The sequence below is a fragment of the Magnolia sinica genome, chromosome 3 (assembly GCF_029962835.1).
Source record: "Magnolia sinica isolate HGM2019 chromosome 3, MsV1, whole genome shotgun sequence".
Taxonomy (NCBI): domain Eukaryota; kingdom Viridiplantae; phylum Streptophyta; class Magnoliopsida; order Magnoliales; family Magnoliaceae; genus Magnolia; species Magnolia sinica.
This window is the reverse complement of record NC_080575.1, coordinates 61,703,062-61,728,024: the sequence shown is the minus strand read 5'-3', so window position 1 is coordinate 61,728,024 and position 24,963 is coordinate 61,703,062. Positions and strand designations below refer to the sequence as shown.

At 41.0% G+C, this 24,963-nt stretch overlaps 1 protein-coding gene and 1 long non-coding RNA gene across 4 annotated transcripts in view; one reads left to right on the top strand and one right to left on the bottom strand.

Annotated features, from left to right (window-relative positions):
* The window catches only part of LOC131239959 (uncharacterized), a 55,484-nt gene extending 33,431 nt beyond the window's left edge, over nt 1-22,053 (bottom strand). Inside the window, exons 1-5 of one of the 3 annotated variants that reach the window (XM_058237925.1) lie at nt 21,605-22,053; nt 12,724-12,806; nt 12,043-12,178; nt 11,138-11,631; nt 10,182-10,229 (exon numbers count right to left, since the gene is read on the bottom strand). In XM_058237925.1, the coding sequence (XP_058093908.1) occupies nt 10,182-10,229; nt 11,138-11,631; nt 12,043-12,178; nt 12,724-12,806; nt 21,605-21,800 (957 nt within the window). In that variant the 5' untranslated portion in view covers nt 21,801-22,053. The remainder of the gene's footprint in view (nt 1-10,181; nt 10,230-11,137; nt 11,632-12,042; nt 12,179-12,723; nt 12,807-21,604) is intronic. The other 2 variants (XM_058237926.1, XM_058237927.1) reach the window with 2 other exon arrangements.
* Nucleotides 16,530-17,539, top strand: LOC131239962 (uncharacterized). The gene is made up of 2 exons (XR_009168532.1): nt 16,530-16,664; nt 17,442-17,539. It is a non-coding gene; the product is annotated as an uncharacterized LOC131239962 (long non-coding RNA).
* Nucleotides 22,054-24,963: the final 2,910 nt, after the last annotated feature.

The following is a 24,963-nucleotide window of genomic DNA, read 5'->3' as shown; positions in this document are numbered from 1 at the left end:
ACGCCTGATCTCAGGTTAGTCTAATACCTAACTGAAATCATAGCCATTGCGAATGTGCACATAATGATTTAGTTGCACACCACCAGCCTAAGTGGATAGTGGATGAATGACTGCATGAGTCAAATGTTGAACATCCCTCATCTCTACTAATACATCTCCAAACCACATGATACATTTCCACCAAGAATCATAACATACCATATATGTGCAACCCATGTGTAAACCAGTGAAACGCTGAACATCCCTCATCTCTACTAGTACATCTCCAAACTATATGATACATCTATACCAAGAATCACAACATACCACACATGTGCAACCAATGTGTAAACCAGTGAAATGTTGAACATCCCTCATCTCTACTAATACATCTTCATACCATATGATACATCTCCACCAAGAATCACAACATACCACCCATGTGTAAACGAATGAAATGTTGAACATCCCTCATCTCTACTAATACATCTCCATACCATATGATACATCTCCACCAAGAATCACAACATACCACATGTGCAACCCAATATCTGTGGAGTACACAACTAAAGCATGGTGAAAATGCAATGTCATGTGAAGCCGAGAGGGCAGGATGAAGTGCAAGTGATGCAAATGCAAAGGGATGCTGGCTGTATGCAGGCATGCAAGTCCTACTCAGTAAGTCCACATCTCAATACAGTTCATATCTGGAAACATCACTGAGGTCTAGTACACTCCAACACTGGCTGCCGCCCATGACACACACGACCAAGTGAGTGAAAAAAACCTCACTATCCGCCTTACTAGTGGTATGCCAATGCCCACTCGGCTCGTTGATCACGGACCCATTTACGAGCTAGTCAAACAAAAACCTAGCTTACAGCCCCCTACCCTCGGGCAGATAAGGTCACACTCCTTTTCAACCGACTACGACACAGTGGGAGACGCGGCCTATTGGTATTCGACACCCGGGTACACATGTTATCCACTCGATCTCGACGTTGACGCATCCTGTTGGCCCACATGGTTTAGGGACTTTCACTCAAGGACATCATTAGCGCCCTAATGCTAGAACAAATATTTTCGGTGTCCAATCCAACCATCCACAATATGCTTGTGGAGGCCACAATCCTAATGTCGCTAGGGTATAAAGTGATCATGACATACAAGATGCGGAATGCATGAGTCATACCATCCAAGTCATGCACCAAAATTGCGCATACCGCGCAATCATGTGGGGCGACCCTATCCCATATATAGTCCCCTTAAGTGTCCTAAGCCGAAAGGCATATGCTATGAACAATTATCATCCACAACAGGCACACAAATGATGCATATGAGATATGATAACATACAATCATAAGTATTGTGCATGAGATGTATAACAATGCATTAAGTATAAATTATGGTTAAATCAATATACATCAATGCTAACTTAAATGTAAGAGCAATGCTACCTCTAATATAAAATAAGTGTCGCATCAATATAAAGAAAGTTCCATGTCAACATAAAGAAAATGATATTAGCAAACATTAGTATAACCCTCACACCAATCACTAATGTAACGCTAAAAAATCATCAAGTGTCATACCAACATTTTTCACCGGATTATCCAGGTCATGCAAGCATGTGCATGGAGTACATAGCATACAAGGATTCTCACGCATCATCAATATCATGGCCATCATCCAACACTAGCATCATACATGCCCATGCGTCTATCATGCATGAGGTTATCCTTACATTCACCAACATTATTTATTTATCATCATTCAGGCATAAAATAAAACATGGTTATCTTATGCATGAGATCATCGTGACCATCAATGTGTGCATTATTGTCACTTGGATATCAATATCATCTCCGATGTAACCAATATCAAGCAAAGCATAGTAATTATACACATATTATCGTCGTGAGCATCAACACGTGCATGATTATCAACTAGGATATCAACCTCATCATCCATGTAACAATCATCAAGTAAAGCATGGTGATCAACTAGCACATTTTATCATTATGTATATGTGCATACTATCATCATCATTAGCATGAAAATCACTTTCACTTCATGATTAACATAGGCAATGTCACAACTACTACAAACTACTCATTCATCATTAATGCACATGTCATCAATTCACCATCCATTAAATCATCATCATAATCGATATTAACCCTACCATAATCACCATCAATTAAATCATACATGTCATTTCAACCAACAATAGGTGCGTCCCACCTAAGTGTGACATCCTCATCGACCTTGGACTACATGCAAGGCACACGGTCCTATAGGTCAAGCGTGAGTCTGTAATGGCCCGACCAGGTACGATATTGTCCGCTTTGGGTCTCACTGGACCCGCACGGTTTTGTTCTCGGGGTTGCCCCCAAAAGGCCTCATCCCAATGAAGGTGCAATATTGTCCGCTTTGGGTCCCGATCAACTGGTAGCTTGCCCAGACCTGGTGCTCCCATGGTCTCGCCCACATCAGCCCAGCCAACCCTCACGGATTTGTTCCTACTCAGCGGAAGCTCAGGGCCACTCACCCACAGGAGGCCTCGTACAAGGAAGGTCTAAACCACACATATAACCACTATTACTTCGGACAGCGCTTCCGATGTGGGACAAGTTCAACCTCCCACTGCATACACAGTAGCTTGCCAACCACTGGTAGCTCGCCCAGGCTCTTAGGCCCCGCCCACATCAGCTTCCGCATATGTGTGCACGCCCATATGTACAACAGTGACAAGGAGGGGACGCTGATGTGGGCGGGGCCTAAGGGCCTGGGCGAGCTACCAATGGTTGGCAGGCTACTGTGTATGCAGTGGGAGGTTGAACTTGTCCCACATCGAAAGCGCTGTCCGAAGTAATGGTGGTTATGTGTGGTTCGGACCTTCCTTGTACGAGGCCTCTTGGGGGCGACCTCGAGAACAAAACCGTGCGAGTCCAGTAGAACCCAGAGCGGACAATATCGTACAGTGCTAGTTGGGCCATTACAAATGGTATCAGAGCCGAGGACGGCTCTGCCCTCGGTGGGGAATATTGTGACGCCTTGTCACTGTTGCACATGTGGGCGGGCACACGTGGGCGGACGCTGATGTGGGCGGGGCTTAAGGGCCTGGGCGAGCTACCAGTGGTTGGCAAGCTACTATGTATGCAGTGGGAGGTTGAACTTGTCCCACATCGGAAGCGTTGTCCGAAGTAATGGTAGTTATATGTGTGGTTCGGACCTTCCTTGTACGAGGCCTTTTGGGGGCGACCCCAAGAACAAAACCGTGCAGGTCCAGTGGGACCCAGAGCGGACAATATCGTACAGTGTTGGTCGGGCCATTACAGAGTCTCACTTGGTGGACCACTAGGCCAACTCTAAGGAGATAAACTTCCAACCATAAGGCCTTCAATGGTGTGGATCCAACTCTACAACTAAGTGGACCCCACTAGCTAAATGTGTAAGTTCAATACTCGATTGTGACCCACATTTTACAACAAGTATAGTTAATGGGTTTTTTCATTGATTAACATTATTGTGGTATGGCCCACTTAGGTTTAGGTTTGGTTTACTAGTGGACAACAGTCCCACACCAAGGGAAGTATACATGGATACATACATCTAAGGTGGATCCCATAACACAACTGGGCCCCACAGCTCCAACATCAACTAGGAGATAAAATTACAAATCCAAACATAAGACCCACATGCCAATATTGCATAGATTTCACATCGTGTTGGGCCCATGAACCTCATTCACAAGTAAAATATGAAGGCTTGTCTATTATAACTTATATAATCCAAATGGGCCCCTTTAAGTATGACTCGGCTGACTAGCGGTAGTGTGCAAGGCATGCTGCCCACTAGGCAATTGGCCAGCCTAACGGGCCTAGGAAGATTTACCATAACGGGCTTTCTACTTCCATGTGTTTCTCTTGGGATTGGGCCCACTGGGCCTTAGTTTTGCTTCATTTGGATTGGCCCAAGGCCGCATATGACCTAGGAAAAACAATTGGGCAACAAGGCTGTCCACCACACGCTCTACAAGGTAAAAGAACAAATTTACACAATATACTAAGTGGGCCTTATTTGGCAAGGGTACGGCTCATAAAAGATACCCACTTGGGCCATCATGTTACTTCATTTGGGTGGGCCCAAGGACACTCATAACCCAAGAGAGATACATGGGCAGCAAGGGTTGTCTACCCCTCAAACCACAAGATTAAATAACACTCCCTTCTAACAAACACGAGGTAGGCCTTACTAGATTGAGATATGACCCACACAAAAAGGCTCATCTAAGATTTGGGCCCACCATCACCTGAGATTTTATTTCCAGGGCCTAGACAGTCCATCAAATGCCTTGGAAATGAGGTGGACCCCATGGATGTGGCCCCACACAAAATTCAGATTAGACAGATTTTCAGCGCAAAATTGGTTTTGGACCATTTTTCTAGTCTGTTTTGTAATCACATGGGGCCCACTCCTATCAAAGAAGAAGGGAGTTTGGTAGCCTTATATATGGGCTTCAAAAGTCACAAGGTAGCCCTCCTTCATGCATGTACAATTTTTGGTGAAGGCCCAAACTTGGGTGCTTGGAAGAGTTGAGCAGAAAACAGTTCGGTAATGGTTTTTGGCCATCTTTGGATGCATCCCACAATCACATGGGGTCACCTTCCAGCGTTCCGTCAGGTGTCCTTGGTAGAACTATGTATGGCCTACAAAAACCATCAGGTACGGCCTATTAAATGCTTATAGACAATTTTTGGCACAAGGAAGAACATGGGTGCTTGGAATTTCTGCACCGAAGTATCCTGCGCAACTCTGCCCAGTCCCATTTTGGGATCTCGTTCCCGGTCAAGTGGGGTCTATCTGGGCCCAAGTAGAACATCATTCCTCTAGACATCGGTATAGGCTTGGAAGTCCGGATGGTAGCACCCACATATCTTGCACGTGGGACCCACCACATGCGCCCAAAGTTGGCCCAAAACTTACAAAATCAGACACGCATAGTTCTGAAATGAAGACTATCCTAACCTAGCAATTGTAATGGACAGCAAGCATAAATGAAAATGAGCACAATACATAGATCAATGTGATTTTTTGTATCATGTGGTTTGGAGATGTATTAGTAGAGATGAGGGATGTTCGACATTTGACTCATACATTCATTCATCCACTATCCACTCGGGCTGGTAGTGCGCAACTAAATCATTATGTGCACCTTCGCAATGGCCATGATTTCGGTTAGGTATTGAACTAACTTGAGATCAGGAGTTTACCACATTGAGTCTAGCTATCCAAATCAAGCATGCGACTGATTTGGATAGAAGTCCCTTGTGATGGACCTCACCGCTCGCGATACAGCGTACTATCATCCCGACTACACACACCAGCTTTGTCATCCTTTTTCCATCGTATGCTCTATAGTAGAATATGGAATTTGATTATCTTGTACATGATGATTGGCTATTCTCATGATTCATGATCGTATGTCCGAGTAGTATACCTAAAATTGATTACATGATTCATGATAAATTATCCAACTTTAATAACATGCTTGGTTGATAACATGCTTGGTTGATAATGTGCTTGTGGTTGTTTTGGATGTCTTTACGGGAGTGCCCTGATAAGCCGTGTTTTACTCCCAGCACACAGTAGATTCACGAGCTGTGGTTTGCTCATACAAATGATTTACACTTTTTCAGGATGCGTTTAGTATCAGGGTGCGTGCAGGAGCTATAGGGGCTTTGTTATCTCCTCCCTTATTGTTAAGCTAATGCACTATCTTATGATTAACATGTCGAACAGGTTCGTTTCTTGGATATGCGTTAATACCATGTATAAAATGTGTAACCGCCTAATTAGATTAACTATTTCAAAAAAAAAAAAAAAAAATCTCCCCCCTGCCATGAGTTGGGTTTGGCGTTCGGGAAGTTCGCTAACCGTTCACCAAGTCTAGCGAGTGGCGAGGAAGCTGTCGCGACCCGAGTTCGGTACTTGGAAGTAGTAGGGCCCAAGTTCCGGATTTGGGGTGTGACAGAAGTTGGTATCAGAGCAATAATCTTAGGGAAACCTGTACATAAATTGCTGGTTGAGAACTTAAAAATGCTTAGTAGTCCCGATTTGTAAAATGTAGGAATCTACAACATAGGACTCCTTTTTTTTGTCTGTTCTTGATAGTTTGCTTCTGTTGTCATGTTTGAGTGAGGTGTTCAAAACGTGGGGTAGAATATTTGTGGTAACCACCCTGTTAGCTAGATTAACTTACCTAGACATTTGGGCAGGCAAAGCTTGTCATTTCAGTTTTGAAAGTGAGTTTTTAGACTCGTGATTTAGACTTTCAAGGGAGTTCTTCCCGCAGGTTGTAGGCCCTCATCCTGGAGCAATCCATGTGGTGGCATAGAGGTTTGATCTACCACCTTTGTCTAGTACCTTTGATGTTTTATTAATGCCGAATAGCTATCTTAGGAGAGGGAAGATGAGACTAGTGAGTGTGACCCCGTTTGTTTAATGGATGATTGATGTGAGAATGGTCGTCGTGCTGTGTTTTGATGTTATATTTGACCTTTTGATATAGATTTGTTGATTTTATAGGACTCTTTGGGATTCTATTGTTCATATGTTTGTTGTGATTCTATGTGATGTCAATCGGAAATTTTAAGGACAATTTTTTAAAGGAGGGTAGGATGCGAGACCCTGGTCCTTTGTAACGTAGCTAAAACACACATGCGTCTGCATCTCGATCAGCCCTTACGCAACACCCTTGAGCAGTTAGCACCAGACCCCAGTGAGTTGTTCCTAATGACCTTGAAACCTCTATCATGTGGATCGCGCCGTCATTGCGGTCGCAATGGCGAAAACCGTGCGTCAATCCAATACTCGAGCGCAAAGATATGCGCATTTGATCAAATCCATAAACAAATTATACATTGGCATGGGGCTCACTTGTTGTGGGGTCCACCTAAGCGGGACACACCCAAAACATTCTCCCAAGCAACCACTTCCCTCTCTTTTGCAATTATTACACCAATTTATTATACTTGGAAAATACACTCCACAATTATTACAATTAAAAATAAAATAAAATAAAATAAAAATAAAACTGAAAGAAAATAATGTAATAATGGCTAGCCATTATGGTAGCCATGCCTTTCCCCTCTTCCCCACGTCACTTTTTCCTCTCCCCCATTTCTCCATTAAATGAGACAAAAAAAAAGAGAGAAAAGAAATAGAAAAGAAAAGGAGAGATGAGAGAGAGATGTCCCACCCCTCCCCTTCTTCTATTCTTCCCTTCTCCTTTCTTCATCCAAACACCCACGCCCCTCCATGTGAACGTGAGATAGAGCTCGAGAAGAGGCAGCCCGCTGGCCATCCACCCATCCGTTGTGCCATGTGACTTTACGCCCATTTCCCTCCTCTTCTTCCCCAATTCCTCCCTTTCTTTTCTCCCTGTTTGAGATCTAGTGGGGCCCACTGCATGGGTCCCTTACACATGGATATTGCTAGACATAGAGGCAGTCATGTGGCCCACCAAAGGATGGTGGCCATTGTGCATTTAGGGAGGTCCGTCTGGACACACCTTTGCTTGAGCGGGCAACCCACTCTATTTTGAACTGATGTGGATCTCAGCTAGATGTGGGACCCACCCATGGTGTGTATGTGCATGTTTGGCTATCCAGCAGTAGATTTAATGGGGCCCACCAACCGTAGACCCCACTTGATGGATGTATTTTACCATTTTCAGGTGCACTCGCATATCCGGCCACACCTTGGTGTTTATGTTTCCTTCAACCTGTTCATGTGGTCACGAAGGTGGGGCCCACTGATCAATAGGCCCCGCTATGAAGTTTACATGCCACCCAACCCATTTTGTTGGCCACAGATCACATGGGGCCCACTGTTTGGGCTGACATGCCGTCCACCCTCATGCACGTTGTCCACATCTTTCTCCCCTTCTCTTTTTATTTCTTTTGTTTTGGTTAGTTTGCACGTGGCACGCTGGCCATGGTGACCGGCAAGGTGGCCCACATGTAGTGGGGCCCATCATGATGTATGTTACACCCACAACACCCATCCTAGGACCGCGGGTGGTCACAGACCACCTTGTTGTTTGTGCATATCCACACCGCCATTCCCTTCGCCGTGGGCCCACCTGATGCGGGGCCCACTCTTGATGTGTGTGTTCTACCAGGCTGTCCATCCAGACCGCCATGAGACCCGCGATGTATGTGAGTTTCTTGCTGCCCAAATGGGGCAGCCGGTGGACTTGCATGGCACAGTCCCTTCTTTATGTTTTGTTGTGTTTTGGACTAAATGCTTTTGTTGGTGTAGCCTAGTTGGATGGGACCCACCTTGATCTGTGGCCAACAAAACGAGTTGGGTGGCATGTAAACATCATAGCGGGGCCTACTGATCAGTGGGCCCTACCTCCGTGACCACATGAACAGGTTGGAGGAAACATAAACATCAAGTTGTGGCCGGACATGCGGGCCCACTTGAAAATGGTAAAACACATCTATCAAGCGGGGTCTACGGTTGGTGGGCCCCATTAAATCTACCAACAGACAGCCAAACATGCACCATACACACCGTGGGTGGGTGCCACATCTACCTAGGACCCACATCAGTTCAAAACAGAGTGGGTTACACGCTTAAGCAAAGGTGTGTCCAGACGGACCTCCCTAGATGCACGATGGCCAACATCCTTTGTTAGGCCACGTGACTGCCTCTATGGCCAGCAATATCCATGTGCAAGGGACCCATACAATGGGCCCCACTAGATCTCAAATAGGGAGAAAAAAAAGGAAGGAATGGGGGAAGAAGAGGAGGGAAAGAGGCATAAACTCGCATGACACAACGGATGGGTGGATGGCCAACGGGCTACCTCCTCCTCTCAAGCTCTCTCTCCTCTCTCACCTCTCTCTCTCACGTTCACATGGAGGAGTGTGGGTGTTTGGATGAAGAAAGGAGAAGGGAAGAATGAAAGAAGGGGAGGGGTGGGACGTCCTCTCTCTCGTCTCTCTTTTTCATTTCTATTTCTTTTCTCTTTCTTTCTTTTTTTCTCTCTTTTTTTTTTTTTTTTTTTTTTTTGTCTCATTTAATGGAGAAATGGGTGAGAGGAAAAGGTAACGTGGAGAAGAGGCAAGGCTGTCATAATGGCTAGCCATTATTACATTCTTTTCTTTTAATTTTTATTTTATTTTTAATTGTAATAAATGTGGAATGTATTTTCCAAGTATAATAAATTGGTGTAATAATTGCAAAAGAGAGGGAATTGTTTGCTTGGGAGAACGTTCTGGGTGTGTCCCGCTTAGGTGGGGCCCACAACAGTGGGGGCCAATGCATAATTTATTTATAGATTTGATTAAATGCGCATATCTTTGCGCTCGGGAATCAGATTGAGGCACGGTTTTCGCCATTGCGACCACAACAACGGCGTTGTCCACATGACAAAGGTTTCAAGGTCATCAGGAACAACTCATTGGGGTCCAGTGCTAAGTGCTCAAGGGTGTTGCGTAAGGGTCGATCGAGACGCAAATGAGTGTGTGCTTTAGCTGTGTTACAAAGGACCAAGGTCTCATAGTGTGGCACATTGAAATGTTGGTCACCAAAAGACGAGCAATGGAACATGTTATACATATGGCACAATGGACATGTGTGGCACTTTAAGATGGATGGTGGAACATGCTACACATGTGGCACATTGGCACATGTGGTGCTTGAAGATAGACGTATGCACATGCGGTGCACTTAAAAGACGAGCATTGACACATGTGACAACCATGCGAGGTACTATATAAAAAGAGGGGTCATTTCCCTCAATTTCTTGGAAATGACATTTCCTAAGTCTAGGAAAAGAAACTAAAAGGGACATTTTTCAGAAAAATGAGAGGGAAATGAAAATAGCATTTACAAGAAATTTACAAAAACAAACAGCGGAAATGCCATTTTCATGAAAATGATGTTTCGACAATTTACATTTCAACGAATCCAAACAGATCCTGAATGGAGAATTACATGTCTAGGAAGACAAACTATTGTATGAAGGTAGTTTCCAGTTTCCACGAGTATTACATGCTTAAGTTTTCATCTATTTCAAAGAACTTCATATATCATCGCTTGAAGGATAGTGCTACTTCAGATGCAACAAATGTCAAAAATCCAATGCATGTTTAATAAGGAATGACTCAAAGTTTCTAAAGTACCTGCGAACTGAAATCCTCTAGCCTTTGCTGTGGAGGGTAGAATGGCATCTGCAGCAAAGAAAAAGAAAACAACTAATTGCAATCTTTAGTTGGGAAAACCATGCATATTAGGTCAGGAGGAATTACATGAATTTCAACCCGATGATGCGAAGTTCAAAATATCATTTGTATGTATCATATGGATATATGAATTTATTGCGATTTGCAATACATTCCAGATACAATACAGAGCGATATTATTCATATTAGAATGTCTTGGATTTCGCTAGAATTACTTTGCAAAGAATGCAATGACTATACATTTGATATTATGCATTCATATCAAAAGGTATCAATGACACAAATTGATACAAATGATACATTCCGATACATTGCTCTATCTTGATGCATGTCACGCAATGAATTTATTGCAATGCATTCCCGATATGGTACAATACAATCTGATATTGAACCTTACTATGATGTAATAGTATTCTAAAGTCAGTCTATATAAGTTGCCTATAGTTAGGTGATCCAGATGGTTGATCTGAAGGGCCCCAAAGTGGACGTGCTATGACCCAGAGTCTCCCTTGATGGTACAACCCTAGCTATTGGATTTGTGAGCTGCAGGGTAAAGAGAAAAGATGGTGAAAAGGTCCACATCCAACAGTAAAATGCCCAAAAGATTGGATGGCTAGTGTCTTCCAGCCTGAGAGAAATTTGAGGAATGGTTTTTCCAAGGTGGGGCACATCAGATTAACAGTCTACATTACTGTAGACAGGCTCCCTGTAGATAAACTTAAAATCCAAGGATAGCGAGCATTTCTCCAGGATCATACAGTTATTCCTCTCAAGACAATGCTTGAAATTCAAAAACTGCATATTAAGTCGATGCACATCAGACATTTCCACATCTTTTCTCAGACACTAAAATATCAAGACAATATGATCAACGACCAGTCCAAGCACCACACTACCTGCAACACGAACTCCCCTTGGTTGAGATCATGCGCAACAAGAACCCCTATAGCTTCTGGATTAAATATAAAGAATAACATTCCAGGCCTCTGATGCAGTAGGTATTGTCCAAGATCTCTGCTTAAGAAATGGACACTGACAAGCTTCTGCAAGTCCCTTTCGCCTTTCATATCTATGCCGACCAGTTTTCTCACATTACTTCCGGCACCATCTGAACCAACAAGGATATGGCAATGGATGTTTCTCTGTAGCTTTTTCCCTTCCTTAAGAAAGGAAGCACCTACCATGACACCATGAGCAGTGCGATCAATTGATATGCATTCATGACCCATCAAAATCTCCCTTTCCCATGTGGAACCTTTGTTTGGGACTTGTGACCCATCACAGGTATAAACATGAAAGTTTAGTTTTTCTAGCTGCTTGAGCAGCAATCTGGTAAGCTTGTACTGTGAGAAGTGTGCAACAGAAACTGGGCTGACTACTCGTTCAAAATCTGCAGAAGAGGAATGCAGCAGGGTGAGTTTCTCAACCATCCATCTTCAACAACCACATTCAGGAAATAGCTTAAATGCCATGAGCTTGCTATGGCCACTCAGTGGAGTAGAAGTCCAACTCTCCCCTCCTCTGGAACAAAAGTCACACCAATCTGGTCATTAGGTGGCACATGTCATGTTGAATGTGGACCTAGTTGATTCTTTTTAAGCGTCCATTGTTAGCAATGTGTGGCCAGACCACTTGATTTTTTTATTTTTATTTTTCACAACAAGTGGGGACCCATTTCATGAACAGCTGAGACTCACCACACATACAGCATTGGCATGTGTGGGTTGAGTAAGATTCGGAATCCTAATCTCATGAGCAACCATCACGTTTCTGTGTCACGCTCAAATAAGCTGAAAGTTACCTTGCGGTTGCATATGATCTACTGTCCCAAGACTGTAACCTGATAGAGAAGTACAGTATACAAACTTCCTCCACAAATCCACTGGTGGTTGCAATGATTGGATCTCCTCCACCAAACCATCCAATTTGCGGAACACCTGCAAGGAACAGAATTAAAATGAGCATAGTATAGGTTCACCTGTGACACTACTTTGCTGTCCCCCCACTGGGGGTCTGTGTGTAATAGTTATGTTAGAGATCAGTACTGTGTGGGATGATGTTAGCATGCAAGTGGTATCAATATGAGCCTCTCCATAGGCGTTTTCGAGATCCCCGGTAAAAGAGGAAGGTTGATATCTTGTAGGCAGCTCACTATAAAACTTCTGCAATCTACCATTTAAAAGCCAACCACAAATAGCTAGGAGGGGCTACGATGACGATGACAATGATGAAAAGTTCACCCATGGTTTTCCTACAAATTTTTTAATATTACGTGAAGCATTGACGGGCTAACCTCTAGGAAAGAACAAACTACAATTTGAACAAAAACTCCATGATTCCGACATCTGTATTCTTAATCTACAACTGCATAGCTTATGATCACGAACAATAGGTATCAGAAGAAATGGAAAATGAGTTTATCTTGCCTTATTTGTTATTTGAACAAACTACAAATATCATCATAGAGAAGAAGAACAATAACCTCCATTGTTCGGTTGTTAATGAAGTGTGCTTGTGGGTGTTGGGAGAAAATCTTAGTTTTCTCTAGAACGGCACATTTGACCCCTACAACATAGCAACATGCACATAAAATCTCTAGCATTACTCCCACCTTGACAAAAAAAGGTGAAAAATGAAAAGAATTAAACACAAGTAAGCATCACAAAAATCTATACAATAATGACAAGTCAATGAGTGCAGCACTTACGTTGAATTCTGCAGTGCTTCTAATAGATGAATTTCAATAATAATCTATGATTGTATCAACCAAGAAATCACAGAAGAATCATATCAACAAGAAAAAGATGTCTACTAAATTCTTATTAATGTAAATGCCTGACCGCTCACATTTAGCAAATGGATTTGCAAATGGAAAATGCACTGAGTGTTCCTTTTCTTATGAAAAGTTTCAAAGATAACATGGCTCTCGTTGGATGGCCCAGATGACCAACAAGGTGGGGTCCACAAGTCCAACCGAGATATGGTTTTAGTGTTTTCTACATAAACATATAGAGAAAAAGCTTTCTAATCCATGCAGTTGGCGTACAGAGTGTTTAGAAAATTTTGGAGTCTACAACTGTTGCTTTAACTCTTTGGTTTAGTTCTCTTAACTTTTTATAGCAGGATTAATCTGGCAACAAATGTCAGCCAATAGGAAGCAAGCATAGGATTTCTTCTCTGTCTTCTTTCTTTTTTTACTTTTTGTTTGTTTGTTGCTGTTGTTTGGAGCCGTCAATAGGCTGGGCCAGTGTATTCTCCAACCCTGCCAGATTTTTAAACAGGCAAGATGTGCGAGCCAGAGCGCGAACTGACAGGCCTCAAGGTAAGCTTAAGCCTATCCAGTGCAAAAAGAAGGTCAAGCTTGAGCCAGGCCCAATTAGGGAACAAGCTTAATTTTCAGGCCCAGGCCTGGCCCTCAAGCTTGATAGAGGAGCACAAGCCCAGCCAAAAGCAAGACAGCCCTACCTAGAAGCAGTGTTCGAAATATTGATATCGCGTTACGTATCACATCCTTGGGATACAAATACGTATCAGTTATCACAAAGGGTATACCGTTTGTATTGGGTAATTTATCGCACTTTTTGGGAAACATATGGAAAATGGTTGAATTTTCAATAAAACTTTAGAAAGAAGTGCACATAATAGGTTTCCTTTGTATAGGGTCTTAAGTTATGCACTGTCTGATTGAACTAATGCAACTATATTCAAATTGAATGCATAACATTTAAAGTGTATGTGATGATCATTTCATTAAACACTCCTAAATGCTTCGAAATTATTCTCAATTGATAGCTAGTTGAAGGAAAATTTCGAAAAAAATATTAATATTTTAATTTTTTTAAAAAAATTATAATTTTTAATTAAAAATGATTTTCATTTTCCGAAAATTGACGATGACTTAACAAATCAATAGATCAGCCCTCATACATGCTTGATTTCATGTTTGGAGTGCAACATTACAAGCAATTTGGGAGAAATTGGGGAAATTTTGAATTTTCCCCAAATTAGACCACCTACACTCAAATTTCGAAATTAGAGTCTGTGTTGATCATTTCATCAAATACTCCTAAATACTTCGAAATTAGTCTCAATTAACAACTGGTTGAAAGAAAATTAAAATTTAAAAAAAAAAATTTAAAAAAAAAAAAAACACGAAGAACACGAAGAACTAATGGATATCAAATCAAAGCTCCAACTCCATGATTTTTCATACAAAATATAAAGAACCCATAGATTTGTAACCATTTGACACTGATTTAGTATAATTTCAACAAAAAAAGGGGATCGAAAATTGGAAATGCTCATCGGATTGAACATGTGGGATACATTGGCACTACCAGTGTATTTCGTATCGCACGGGTGGGATACAAGATATATCATGGGATATATCGGCCGATATCATCGATATTTAAAACATTGCCTAGAAGAGTGATTCTAGTTACTTGTTCTAGTATTTCTTATTAGAAGGTGTACGATGCATTCCTCAATTCTCTTCAATTAATTTAGAGATTCTTTTATCAATTTTGTGACAAACCAACAGTGGGAGGTTCTCTACAATTTGTACTCCTAGATTCCAATTCAATTTTAGATCAATTACTTTCGTGTTGCTAAATCACCATTCAACTAAGATCTCCTACACTGGAAGATCCTAGTTGTCAAATTTGTGGCCTTTTTCTCATTGAACATAGACCATTGTAGCAATCTTTTTCTTAATCATTTATTTGCAAGCCACCCATTCAAGGTTTAGGTATTTTCCATTGCACATATTTTTGGGCAAATCATCTATTGTGGGGACCATCAGATGAACAGCTTGGATTGTTGGAACCCTCGCCTCCACTTGTAAATACTAAGGTCAAAATATATGGGTTAGTGATCATATAAGTCCTCCACAGATTGGATATATGTTAGTTACTATTGCAGTTCCAAGTGTGATGTCCTTCGAGCACTTACAAGGTTTTTACAATTTGTTAAGTCAAAACTTCTACAACTGGTTCAAGATTGCCAATTGATATCGAACAAATTTCCACCATGGCAGGGTGAAAGATAGGAGTGTGGATTCCCATCTCTCAACGGAAGGGAAAAATTAAAGACGCTTGCTACTTCAATGGGGAAAGGATATTTCTGACCCTGTTCGTGGAACAGTTTACAGAAGAATGGTCAGAAATTGATATTTGCATGGTTCTCAGAAGATTTGGCAAGGTGATGTCCGTCATCATCCTATGGCTGAAGCGATCACCGGTAATCAGGGTTTCGCATTTGTTCACTTCAAGACCTCCAAAGCGGAAAAAACTATCCTTGAGATGATATTAGATGTCGCATTGCAACCCCAACAAATTGTAAAGCAAGAAATAGTATGAAAACATTTAAATGTCCCATTTTAACTTGAATGTCTCCAGTGTAACAGAAGGTAGGTTGCAAACTAAAGTGAATTGTGCTCTCTAACCAAGGAACGTGCGAAAGCAAGCTCCATTTCTGTTAAGATCACTTTTTTTCTTTTTTACTTTTTGAAGCTTGCAAAAATATATTGAAGGCCAAAGGCCAAAAACAAGCAACAAAGAGACAGGAAACGGCAAACTAAAAAGAAAGACAACAACAGAGAAAGAAAAAAAAAAAACCAGGGTAGCAACCACCGAGCCAAGGCCCAAACAGAAAAACACGGGAAACAAGCCGAGGCCAGTCAGCAGCCTACACAGGGTATAAGATGGTGCTGGAAGAAGCAGAGAAGGAAGACCATCCAAAATGTCTCTGAAAATCAAGCTGATGACCTGAGCCAAGGGGAAGAAAATATTCTGAAAGCAGCGGCAGTTCCTCTCCCACTAAATTGCCCAGAACACAACCACAATCAATAGATGCCAGATGGATTTCAGGGATCGAATCAAAAGACCACCACCGTGCCAGGCAAAGAGAAGGTCCAGCATTGAACGAGGCATGACCCAGGAAATACCGAAGCTACCAAGGATGACAAACCAAACCTCCGAAGCAAACGAACAATGCACGAACAAATGGTCAATGGACTCAGCCTCCTCGAGACAGACTAAGCACGCATTAGGGAGGATCAAACTGCGCCTCTAAAGATTGTCTACAATAAAGATTCTTCCTCTCGTTAGGAGCCAAACAAAGGCAACAATCTTCGCGGGGCTCCATAAGACCAAAAGAAAGAAGGGAATGCAACACTGACTGAAGGGGGGTTAGCGATGGTGCCAAGAACTTTACAGAATGAGCGAACTAGGAAGACGCCAGAGCTCACTCGGGGCCAAACTAGCAAATCAAGTGGATTAGAAGAGAAGCATATCCCCCGCAGCCAGTGTTCGAACTATCTCCGATATTATCGAAATATCTCCGATATTATCTTTATCTCCAACTCAACAATACCGATAACACTGGTAGCGATACCGGTAACGCTGGTAGTATCAGAAATTTCAGGTATTAGCAATGTATCGCTAAGTATTGCCAACGTATCAATATCGTTAATGTAATCGTCAATATTTTCAACTATATAAATTTTAGGTGTTACTTGTAGTATCAGAAATTTCAGGTATTAGCAATGTATCGCCAAGTATTGCAAACATATCAATATTGCTAATATAATCATCAATATTTTCAACTATGTAAGTTCTAGGTGTCGCTTGTATTGTCAATGCATCAATATCGGCAATGTATCGCCAATATTTTCGACTATGTAAATTCCAGGTAATGCTTGTATCATACGTGCATCGATGATATTTCAATAATATCGCCAATGTATTGATATCATTATAAATTTGTTTGTTAAAAAATTTATTTCAATTTTTTTTTCATGGGCACATGATTGTATGTAGTGTTCAATTTACCATTGATAATATTAATAATATCTCGATATTATCGATATCGCAATATGCGCGATATTGAGACCACAATTTTTTGTTTCCTTTCCAATTGTTGATGATTTCTTGGTGAAATATCATATTTTGTTGATATTTTGCAATATCGATGGATGTTTGGATGGAATGTTGGATGGTTAAATCGGCTAGATGGGATGGTTGAACTGATTTCTTACTACAACATGTGCTTTTAAGGCCCCATTAAATGGAAACTTGTTATGTGTGTATTCTTTTTGCAATTTTTTTTAAATTTTTAAATATGCAAATATGTACATTTTAACATCTCCTAAAGTTTCGCTGAAAATTTCACCGTTTTCCCCATGTTTCCCCTCATTTCCAGTTATCAGCGATATTATCGGCGATATCGATATTGTTTCCGTATCTCTAGCCAGCGAAACTTGTAGCGATACCGATACTTCGAACACTGCCCGCAGCAACTCCAAGAAGTAAAGAAACCCCCCCAACTCTTCCTTTGAAAGGGGTCTCCTACAAGGGGGGCACCAGACCTCGAAGCCAACATTAAAAAAATTAATTAATTAATTAATTAAATTAAATTAAATAAAAATAGGAACCCACGGAATCCGAAAGATTAGAAGCAACAAAGGCCAAAGCTGGGAAAAGAGAGGAGAGGGGTTGGTTGGAGGCCCAGCAATCCGACCAAATCTTGATGCGAGAACCATTACCAAGAGCAAAGGAATTTTCTGCCAGAAACTAGGGTTTAGGGACTACAATGGCTTTCAATATGGATGGAGCCCTAGGGGATGAGGGTTTGGAAAACCAACCCGCACCATCCAATCCATATTTATCAACCACCAAAAGTTTCCACCAGCTCTCGTCCCCAAAAGAAAACCACCACAGCCACTTACCAAGGAGCGTTGAATGAAAAACAGACAGATCACGAATGCCAACACTGCCTTCAGACGAGCACTTACAAACGTCAATCCAATTGAAGAGACCAAACTTATGACCTTCTAAATTTCCTTTTCAAAGGAAATCTCTACATGATTTATCAATTCTTAACAGAATCAATTTAGGGCAACGAAAGAGAGATAGGAAATACATAGGCAAGTTGGAAAGGACAGCTTTGATAAGGGTAAGGTGGCCTCTAAGGGATAAATGGCGACCTTTTGGCCAGGAGGCCAGCTTGTGCTCAATGCACTTAATGATCATATCCCAAAGGTGTTTAGTTGGCTTGCCAATGCACAAGGGGAGGCCTAGATAGGTGGAAGGAAAGGAGGCAATTTTACAACCAAACATGGAGGCAAGGTGAACTAAGTCAAACGAGGGGAGATTAATGCCAAGCATTTCACTTTTTGAAAGGTTAATTCAAAGGCCAAACACTGGTTCAAAACAGCAAAGCAATCTTTGGAGATTAAAATTTGTCAAATCGAAAGCCTTGTAAAGGAGGAAAGTTTCATTGGAAAACTAGATGTGTGAGACAGAAGGACCAGACCGAGACACCTGAAAACCAGTGAACAAAGCTAGCGATTCCCCTTTCTCCAACATCCTACTCAAGCCTTCTGCGATAATAAGGAAGAGAAAGGGGAGAAGGGATCCCCTTGTCTGAGAGCGTGGGAGGAGGAGAAAAAACCTTTAGGGGAACCATTCACCCAAATAGAAAATATGGCCTATGAAATATAGGATTTGATCCAGTTGCACCACCATAATCCAAAGCCAAAGGTGGCCCAATATATAATCCAAATATACCCAGTCAACATGATCAAAAGTCTTCTCGATACCTAGTTTATGAACTCTACTCCTACCCCCTTCCCGGTTCCTAGAATTTATGCATTCATGGACAATTAAGGCATGGTCAACAATCTAACAATTAGCCACAAATGCACCTTAAGAAATAAAAATGACATTGGACAAAACATGCCAAAATCTAGAAGAGAGAACTCCAGCTAATATCTTGTACGGGCCTCTATTAAACTAATTAGATGAAGTCCCTAAGGAGGACAACACCCTCCACCTTGGGGATTAGCGTCATAAAGGAGGCTCCCATAACCCGGGGATCCAACCGGTGAGAAAGAAGTCATAGATGAAGTTGGGAATGTCCAATTTAATGTCATCTTGGAAGCTTGAGAAAGTCTAGGGGAAACCCATCAAGGCCAGGGGCCTTGCCATGGCCAAGAGAAAAGATCGTTGCCCTAACTTCCTCCTCGGAGAAGGGGGATTCAAGGGCAAAGGCCTCCTCATAAGAGATATGGGGAAAGAAGAGAATGTCAAGCTTAGGGCGATTCCACAGTCTTCTAATGAAAGAAGACTACTAAAGAAGGTGATGACGTGATTGCATACCTGATCTCGGTCATCAGCTATAGACCTGTTACAGAAATGGAACTTATTTTATTACACCAACTTTTGGCACTAGCAATTTGATGGAAGAAATGCGTGTTTTTGTCACCTCTTTTGAGCCATGGGACCTTGGATCTTTAATGCCACTTGATCTCTTCCTGATTGATTTTACTCTCATAATCTGACACTAAAGACAATATCAAAGAGAAATCATCAAACGATAACAAATTCCTCCTTCGAATCCAGGAGTTAAATGGCTGAGAGGAGGTTGTTAGGACCACTTGATCTCTTCTTGTTAAGACCACTTTAAGAGAAAAATGGGAAATGATTCCATCAATAAAATTTAAAAAAAAAAAAATGAAACATGGCTTGGCATGAAGAGGGGGGGGGGGGGTGTGGTTGGCCAAGATAATCTTTCACCTTATCAACCAAATACAAATTTCAAGCACTAGGCAGGGAAGAAAAGACTACAACTATGGATGCATAAAAGGAATCCATAGTGGGTTGCCATTTCTCAAAGGAGTTTCAAGAACCCCGTAGCTTGAACCTGAGTTTTAGGGTCCTCCCGAGCTCTGTTGGAGATCTAATGGATGGATGGATCTTGGGACCTTTCAAGGGGCAAAATTCTTTGGAGGATGGATGGGTGGATCTTGGGACCTTTCAAGAGGCAAAATTCTTTGGAGGATGCTCCCTTTAGCAATCATGTATCACACTTGGAAATAAAGAAGCCATAGAATCTTTAACATGAAGTTCTCAAGTATAGCGCTAGTGGTGTAGAGAGTCAAGCTATCCCTGATCAATCGTGGTTGCACTGCCCAATAATTCAATCATCAACAACATCATCATCGTCATTCAAGCCTTGTCCCAAATCATATCCGAAGAAAATGCATTTTATCAAGTTTCTCTTTTGAGCAAACCGACATGAGATTCACGATATGGAGCCCCGGCCCCCACTTCATCAGTTGTTGTTAGAATCCAGAAGGATTTTGGATTTCTTCTATGCACTAAACATCTTGTTATGACAAGATGCACATGCCATCACCCATCCCTCGGCCCCCACTATGGAAAGGTGAAAACCTCCCTCCCACCTGACCCTTTTAACCTAAGAAAAAATACCAAACTGCATGCATTTTATTTTCGAACTAGAAACTCATAGCTCCTATCCACTAAACAGCCACACAGCTGCGACCGCTGCCATTTTATTAACAAAGCCAAATAAAATCTCGAATTATAAAACCAAGCACATGGCAATAGTTGCAACTTTTTATCATTAAAATGAATGTAAAACTTACAGAAACTCTCAGTGTTCAAACTTAAAAGTCAATATTTATAAAATAAATCAATGAAAGACTACTACAAACATGACATGTAAGATGGGAACATTCTGTTGACAAGCGCTATCAATGGGAAGTGCCTTCAATATCATGTGATAACTTTTCAATTTTTGGCAAGTTCCCATTGGACCCATGACCCCAACATACAACGCCACATACATATAACTTATAAACCATCACTAATTTGCAAGTTGATCACCACTCAGTTCAATACTGCAAAGGAATGTGGGGGTGGAGACAATCTTTAATACCACCCACTCACAAATGCTTATTAACAAACAATCTTTAATATCACTTTTCCTGGTAAATATCCACCAACAAACTTTTAATGGTGGAAGACAATAAGTGCACTGACTATAAGTGCTCACAGTGGACATTGGAGTCGTGCTCTATAATGTGTCTGTGCAAGCAATTTGAATTTGTTACAACTTAGCTATAGGAACAGGGCAAAAAAAAAAAAAAAAAAATCGAAAGTAACATCATGCATTGTAATTTTAGAGTAACCCAAATGGAGAAAAGAGAAAAACTTTGATACTCTAGTAGCAGAATGTATGATGGATGATACGCAGAAACTCAAAAGTTAAAAATTGCATGCGTATGCATGCAAGTAACTCACATAAAATAGGCTAAGTTATGGTTCACATCCCAGTTTAGATATATCATAAACAAAATCTCAGGGACATTTGATTATCTGAATATCAGATTGGTGGAGATTTATTGGACAGTTATGAATGAAAAATACCCGATGGTCCTATTCGATGAAGGCATCCAATCTTCTACTTTTTACAGCAACCCAAATAGGAAAAAATCGAAAGGAAGGTACGAAATCGTGTGATTTGAGAGGCACCCATTTGAAGGAAGAGAGAGCAAGTACCTAATCTGGTGAGAAGAATGGAAAGAACAAGGCCCACAGGACCTGCGCCAACGATCAAAACGGGAAGGATTTCATTATCTCCTTTCCAGCCTTGAGCATCTGAAAAGCTCTTCTTTGATGAAAAATCAAAAGGGCAGGTCTTGGATTTGGTTGGGAAGATCCATTTCCACCTCCTGAGAGATTTCATGGCTTCCATGGAACGGAAAATCCTCAGAAAGATGGTGATGGGGGGTGGGAGGCTACGCTAAGCGCGCACGCGGGCCGCAAAGCTCACTGACACGCCACACATGTGCGTGCAAGATCCAACCCTTCCATCATGTTGGTCCAACGTTGTACGTGTTTTCCCGAAAATAATCTGATTAACTCAGTGTTGGGGCTACCCCTCGTGTGGAGGTGGAACCCACATGCTTAGGCCTGAGAGCTTTTTTTTTTTATTCCTCTGGTTTTGTGAGGATGTTCTGGCATTTTCTGGCCTCTCTTTTCAAGCACACTTGGCAGTTTTACTCGTTATGGATTGTTCGGATGCCGGAAAAATAAATTATCAAGTTGTAATTCAAGTATAGGTTATCAGATTATTTACAGCCTGTCATATTTGAGTTTAAATTGCAATTCAATTATAGGTTATCAGATTATCTACAGACTATCATATTCGGCTTTAAGTTATAATCTAATTATTTGTATTTGGATAACTTATAATCTGCTTACAATTATAATTAAATATTCGTATAATCTATTTACAGTTATAATTAAGTATTCACACATGACAATTTTGGAATGATAAATCCTTTAAAAATCATCAAATAATATATAAAATCTTTATTTAAGATATATCATTGGAATAAGCCCAAGGTAATAAATCCTATGGTCGATCCGTAGGGTAAATCAATCATTTAGGGCGTGTTTGATTTTCCAGTGAACTGGTAAATACAGGTAAAAGAGTAATAATTATTTCCCGGTGTATTTACAACATACCTGGTTTGACTACTTACTTATTTTTATACGAAACTGAAAACATTACAAAATATATGTGGGTCCCACTATGATTCATTTCGCTTATCCACACCATTCATCCATTATGCCATTTGAATTTATAGTGTGAGCAAAAAAATGAGGTATATCCAAAACTCAAGTGGACCACACCATACGAAAAAGTGAATCGAATACTTACCGTTAAAAACTTTGTGGGGCCACTATTTCTTTTGGTATAGGCCACCTGAGTGTTGTATCTGATTCATTTTTTGTCTCATGCTTCAAAATATTGTAGTAAAATAGATGGGCGGAACAGATGTACCATATACATTACCGTACGATTCAAAAAATTAAAATTATTTCTTTTGAACTAGTTTCAATGGCACAAATACATATGAATTTTCAAACACGGTAAACCGTAATAAATACCTATTTCCAGTGTATTTACATTGGCTTTGAAAAAACAGACAGGCCCTTAGTGTACTACAGAAGTAGGCCCACTAATTCAAACTCCCTTTTAGATGAGGAGCTACTGACTCATCATCTTCATCATCTAAGCCTTTTTCTCAACTAATTTGGGTTATGTACATGATTCCTTTTCTTCAATTACATTCTATCGATTGTCATAACTTCAGTTAGAGAATTGATGGACTGAATCTCCCAATCGGAGTGAGCGCTTCTCCGTTACATAGCCCATAAGCACTGAGACATGCAATATGAATAGCTTAGATCACGGATCTATCCAAATGGATGATAACCCCAAATGCAAGGTTGCGGTGTAGTTTTGAATCCACATGGACTTATATTTGTGCATTCTCCGAAATACTTTAGAACTAAAACTAACTATATAATTAAATTTTAAGAAGAAATATAATTGAAACTAAGATAATTTTAAATAAAAATTAATAGAGCAAAACACTAGAGCGAAAGGATCCACTTATATCCGTTCTTAATGTCTAATTACTTGATTCGATTAGATAAGTCAACTGAAATCAAAGTCCTATCCTATCCAACCGGATAATAAACCGGTTAAATCATCATGCATAAATTCAAAATCATATCCGAATTTCAATTGGTTTAGTTCCCACATAAGGCACCAAGATATTGATCGCAGAAAATTCAAAGCATCTGTCGTACCCTTAGTCCATAATAGATCAATGAATTTTACATATCAGTCCATTGCAAAATAGATAAGCAATCACTCTTAGCTTTCTTGAGCATCTAATGTACCCAGAGTTGACAATAAATCTAAGTAAACTAAAAATAAGGTTTCTTTCAAACCAATCTCAATGAATTATTTAACATCCAAACCAATAACATAAATTAATAGTAAACTAAGACATTAAAAATCACTACAAGTTTCACCTATTAGCCTTAGCTAAGAGATTTAGTCAACCATAGACATGATTGAATTAACTCAAACAAAAACATGAAAAACCGAAGTAGAACCAAAGGACTAGAGAAGAATGACTCCGTAAAAGCTCTGCAACTCCTTACTGTCTCTCCTCCACAATAATTCGTATATAGACTAGCTTAGAACATCCCTTTAAATAGAAAAAAAAAACTCACACCGGCTTGGAACCGATTTTAATTTTCATGCTTTTGTTACGCTTTAGTCGCACTGACAATCACCTTTGGTTGCAGCCAAACAACCCTTTGGCGCACCGAACCCACTTTTGGTTGCAACCGAATTTCTCCAAAATAATTATTGATGTAGAAATCTGGTTAGCCTTCCCTAGACCTTCGAATACCTGCACAATAAGCGGACAAAGGAGACCTTGTCTAGTACAGGGGACCCTCCGATGCTTAAGTCAGACAGGGAATCTGGGTCTGGTCACATATAGGGTTTTAAGCTAGAGATTGTGCATATTTTTCACCATTAGAGGTGCTCCTATTTATAGGTGAGGAGAGACAGTGGCGTAGAAGAGATCTCCTTATTTGATAGGGACATGTTGTAGTAGGATTTGGATCCCGTATATGTCGCGAGGATCTCCCAAGATTCTCGGTTAAGATCTTAGGCAGATTCATGTTACGACCACTTTCCTAGATCCTCAACTGGAATCTTGGGTAGGTACCATTGGAATCAAGTTGGAACCAACAAAAGATGGGTTATGCCGACCTGGGATTATGCTGACTTGGGATTATGTTGACCTGGCATTATGCTGACCTAGGATTATGACGACCTGACTCCTTTGGCGAGTAGTTAAGCTTCTTTTGGTGTCGGGTAGATCAGTGGGTCTTTCGACCTGCTGATAGAGGTGGGTAAGATATGACCCGACTCGGTCGAACTGGTTGGATCTGACTCAACCCGAACCGAAAGCCAAGGTCCGGTCGGATCGAGTAGACCCACTCGAATCCGACGCCTGACTAAGTCAAGGTCGGGTCATGTA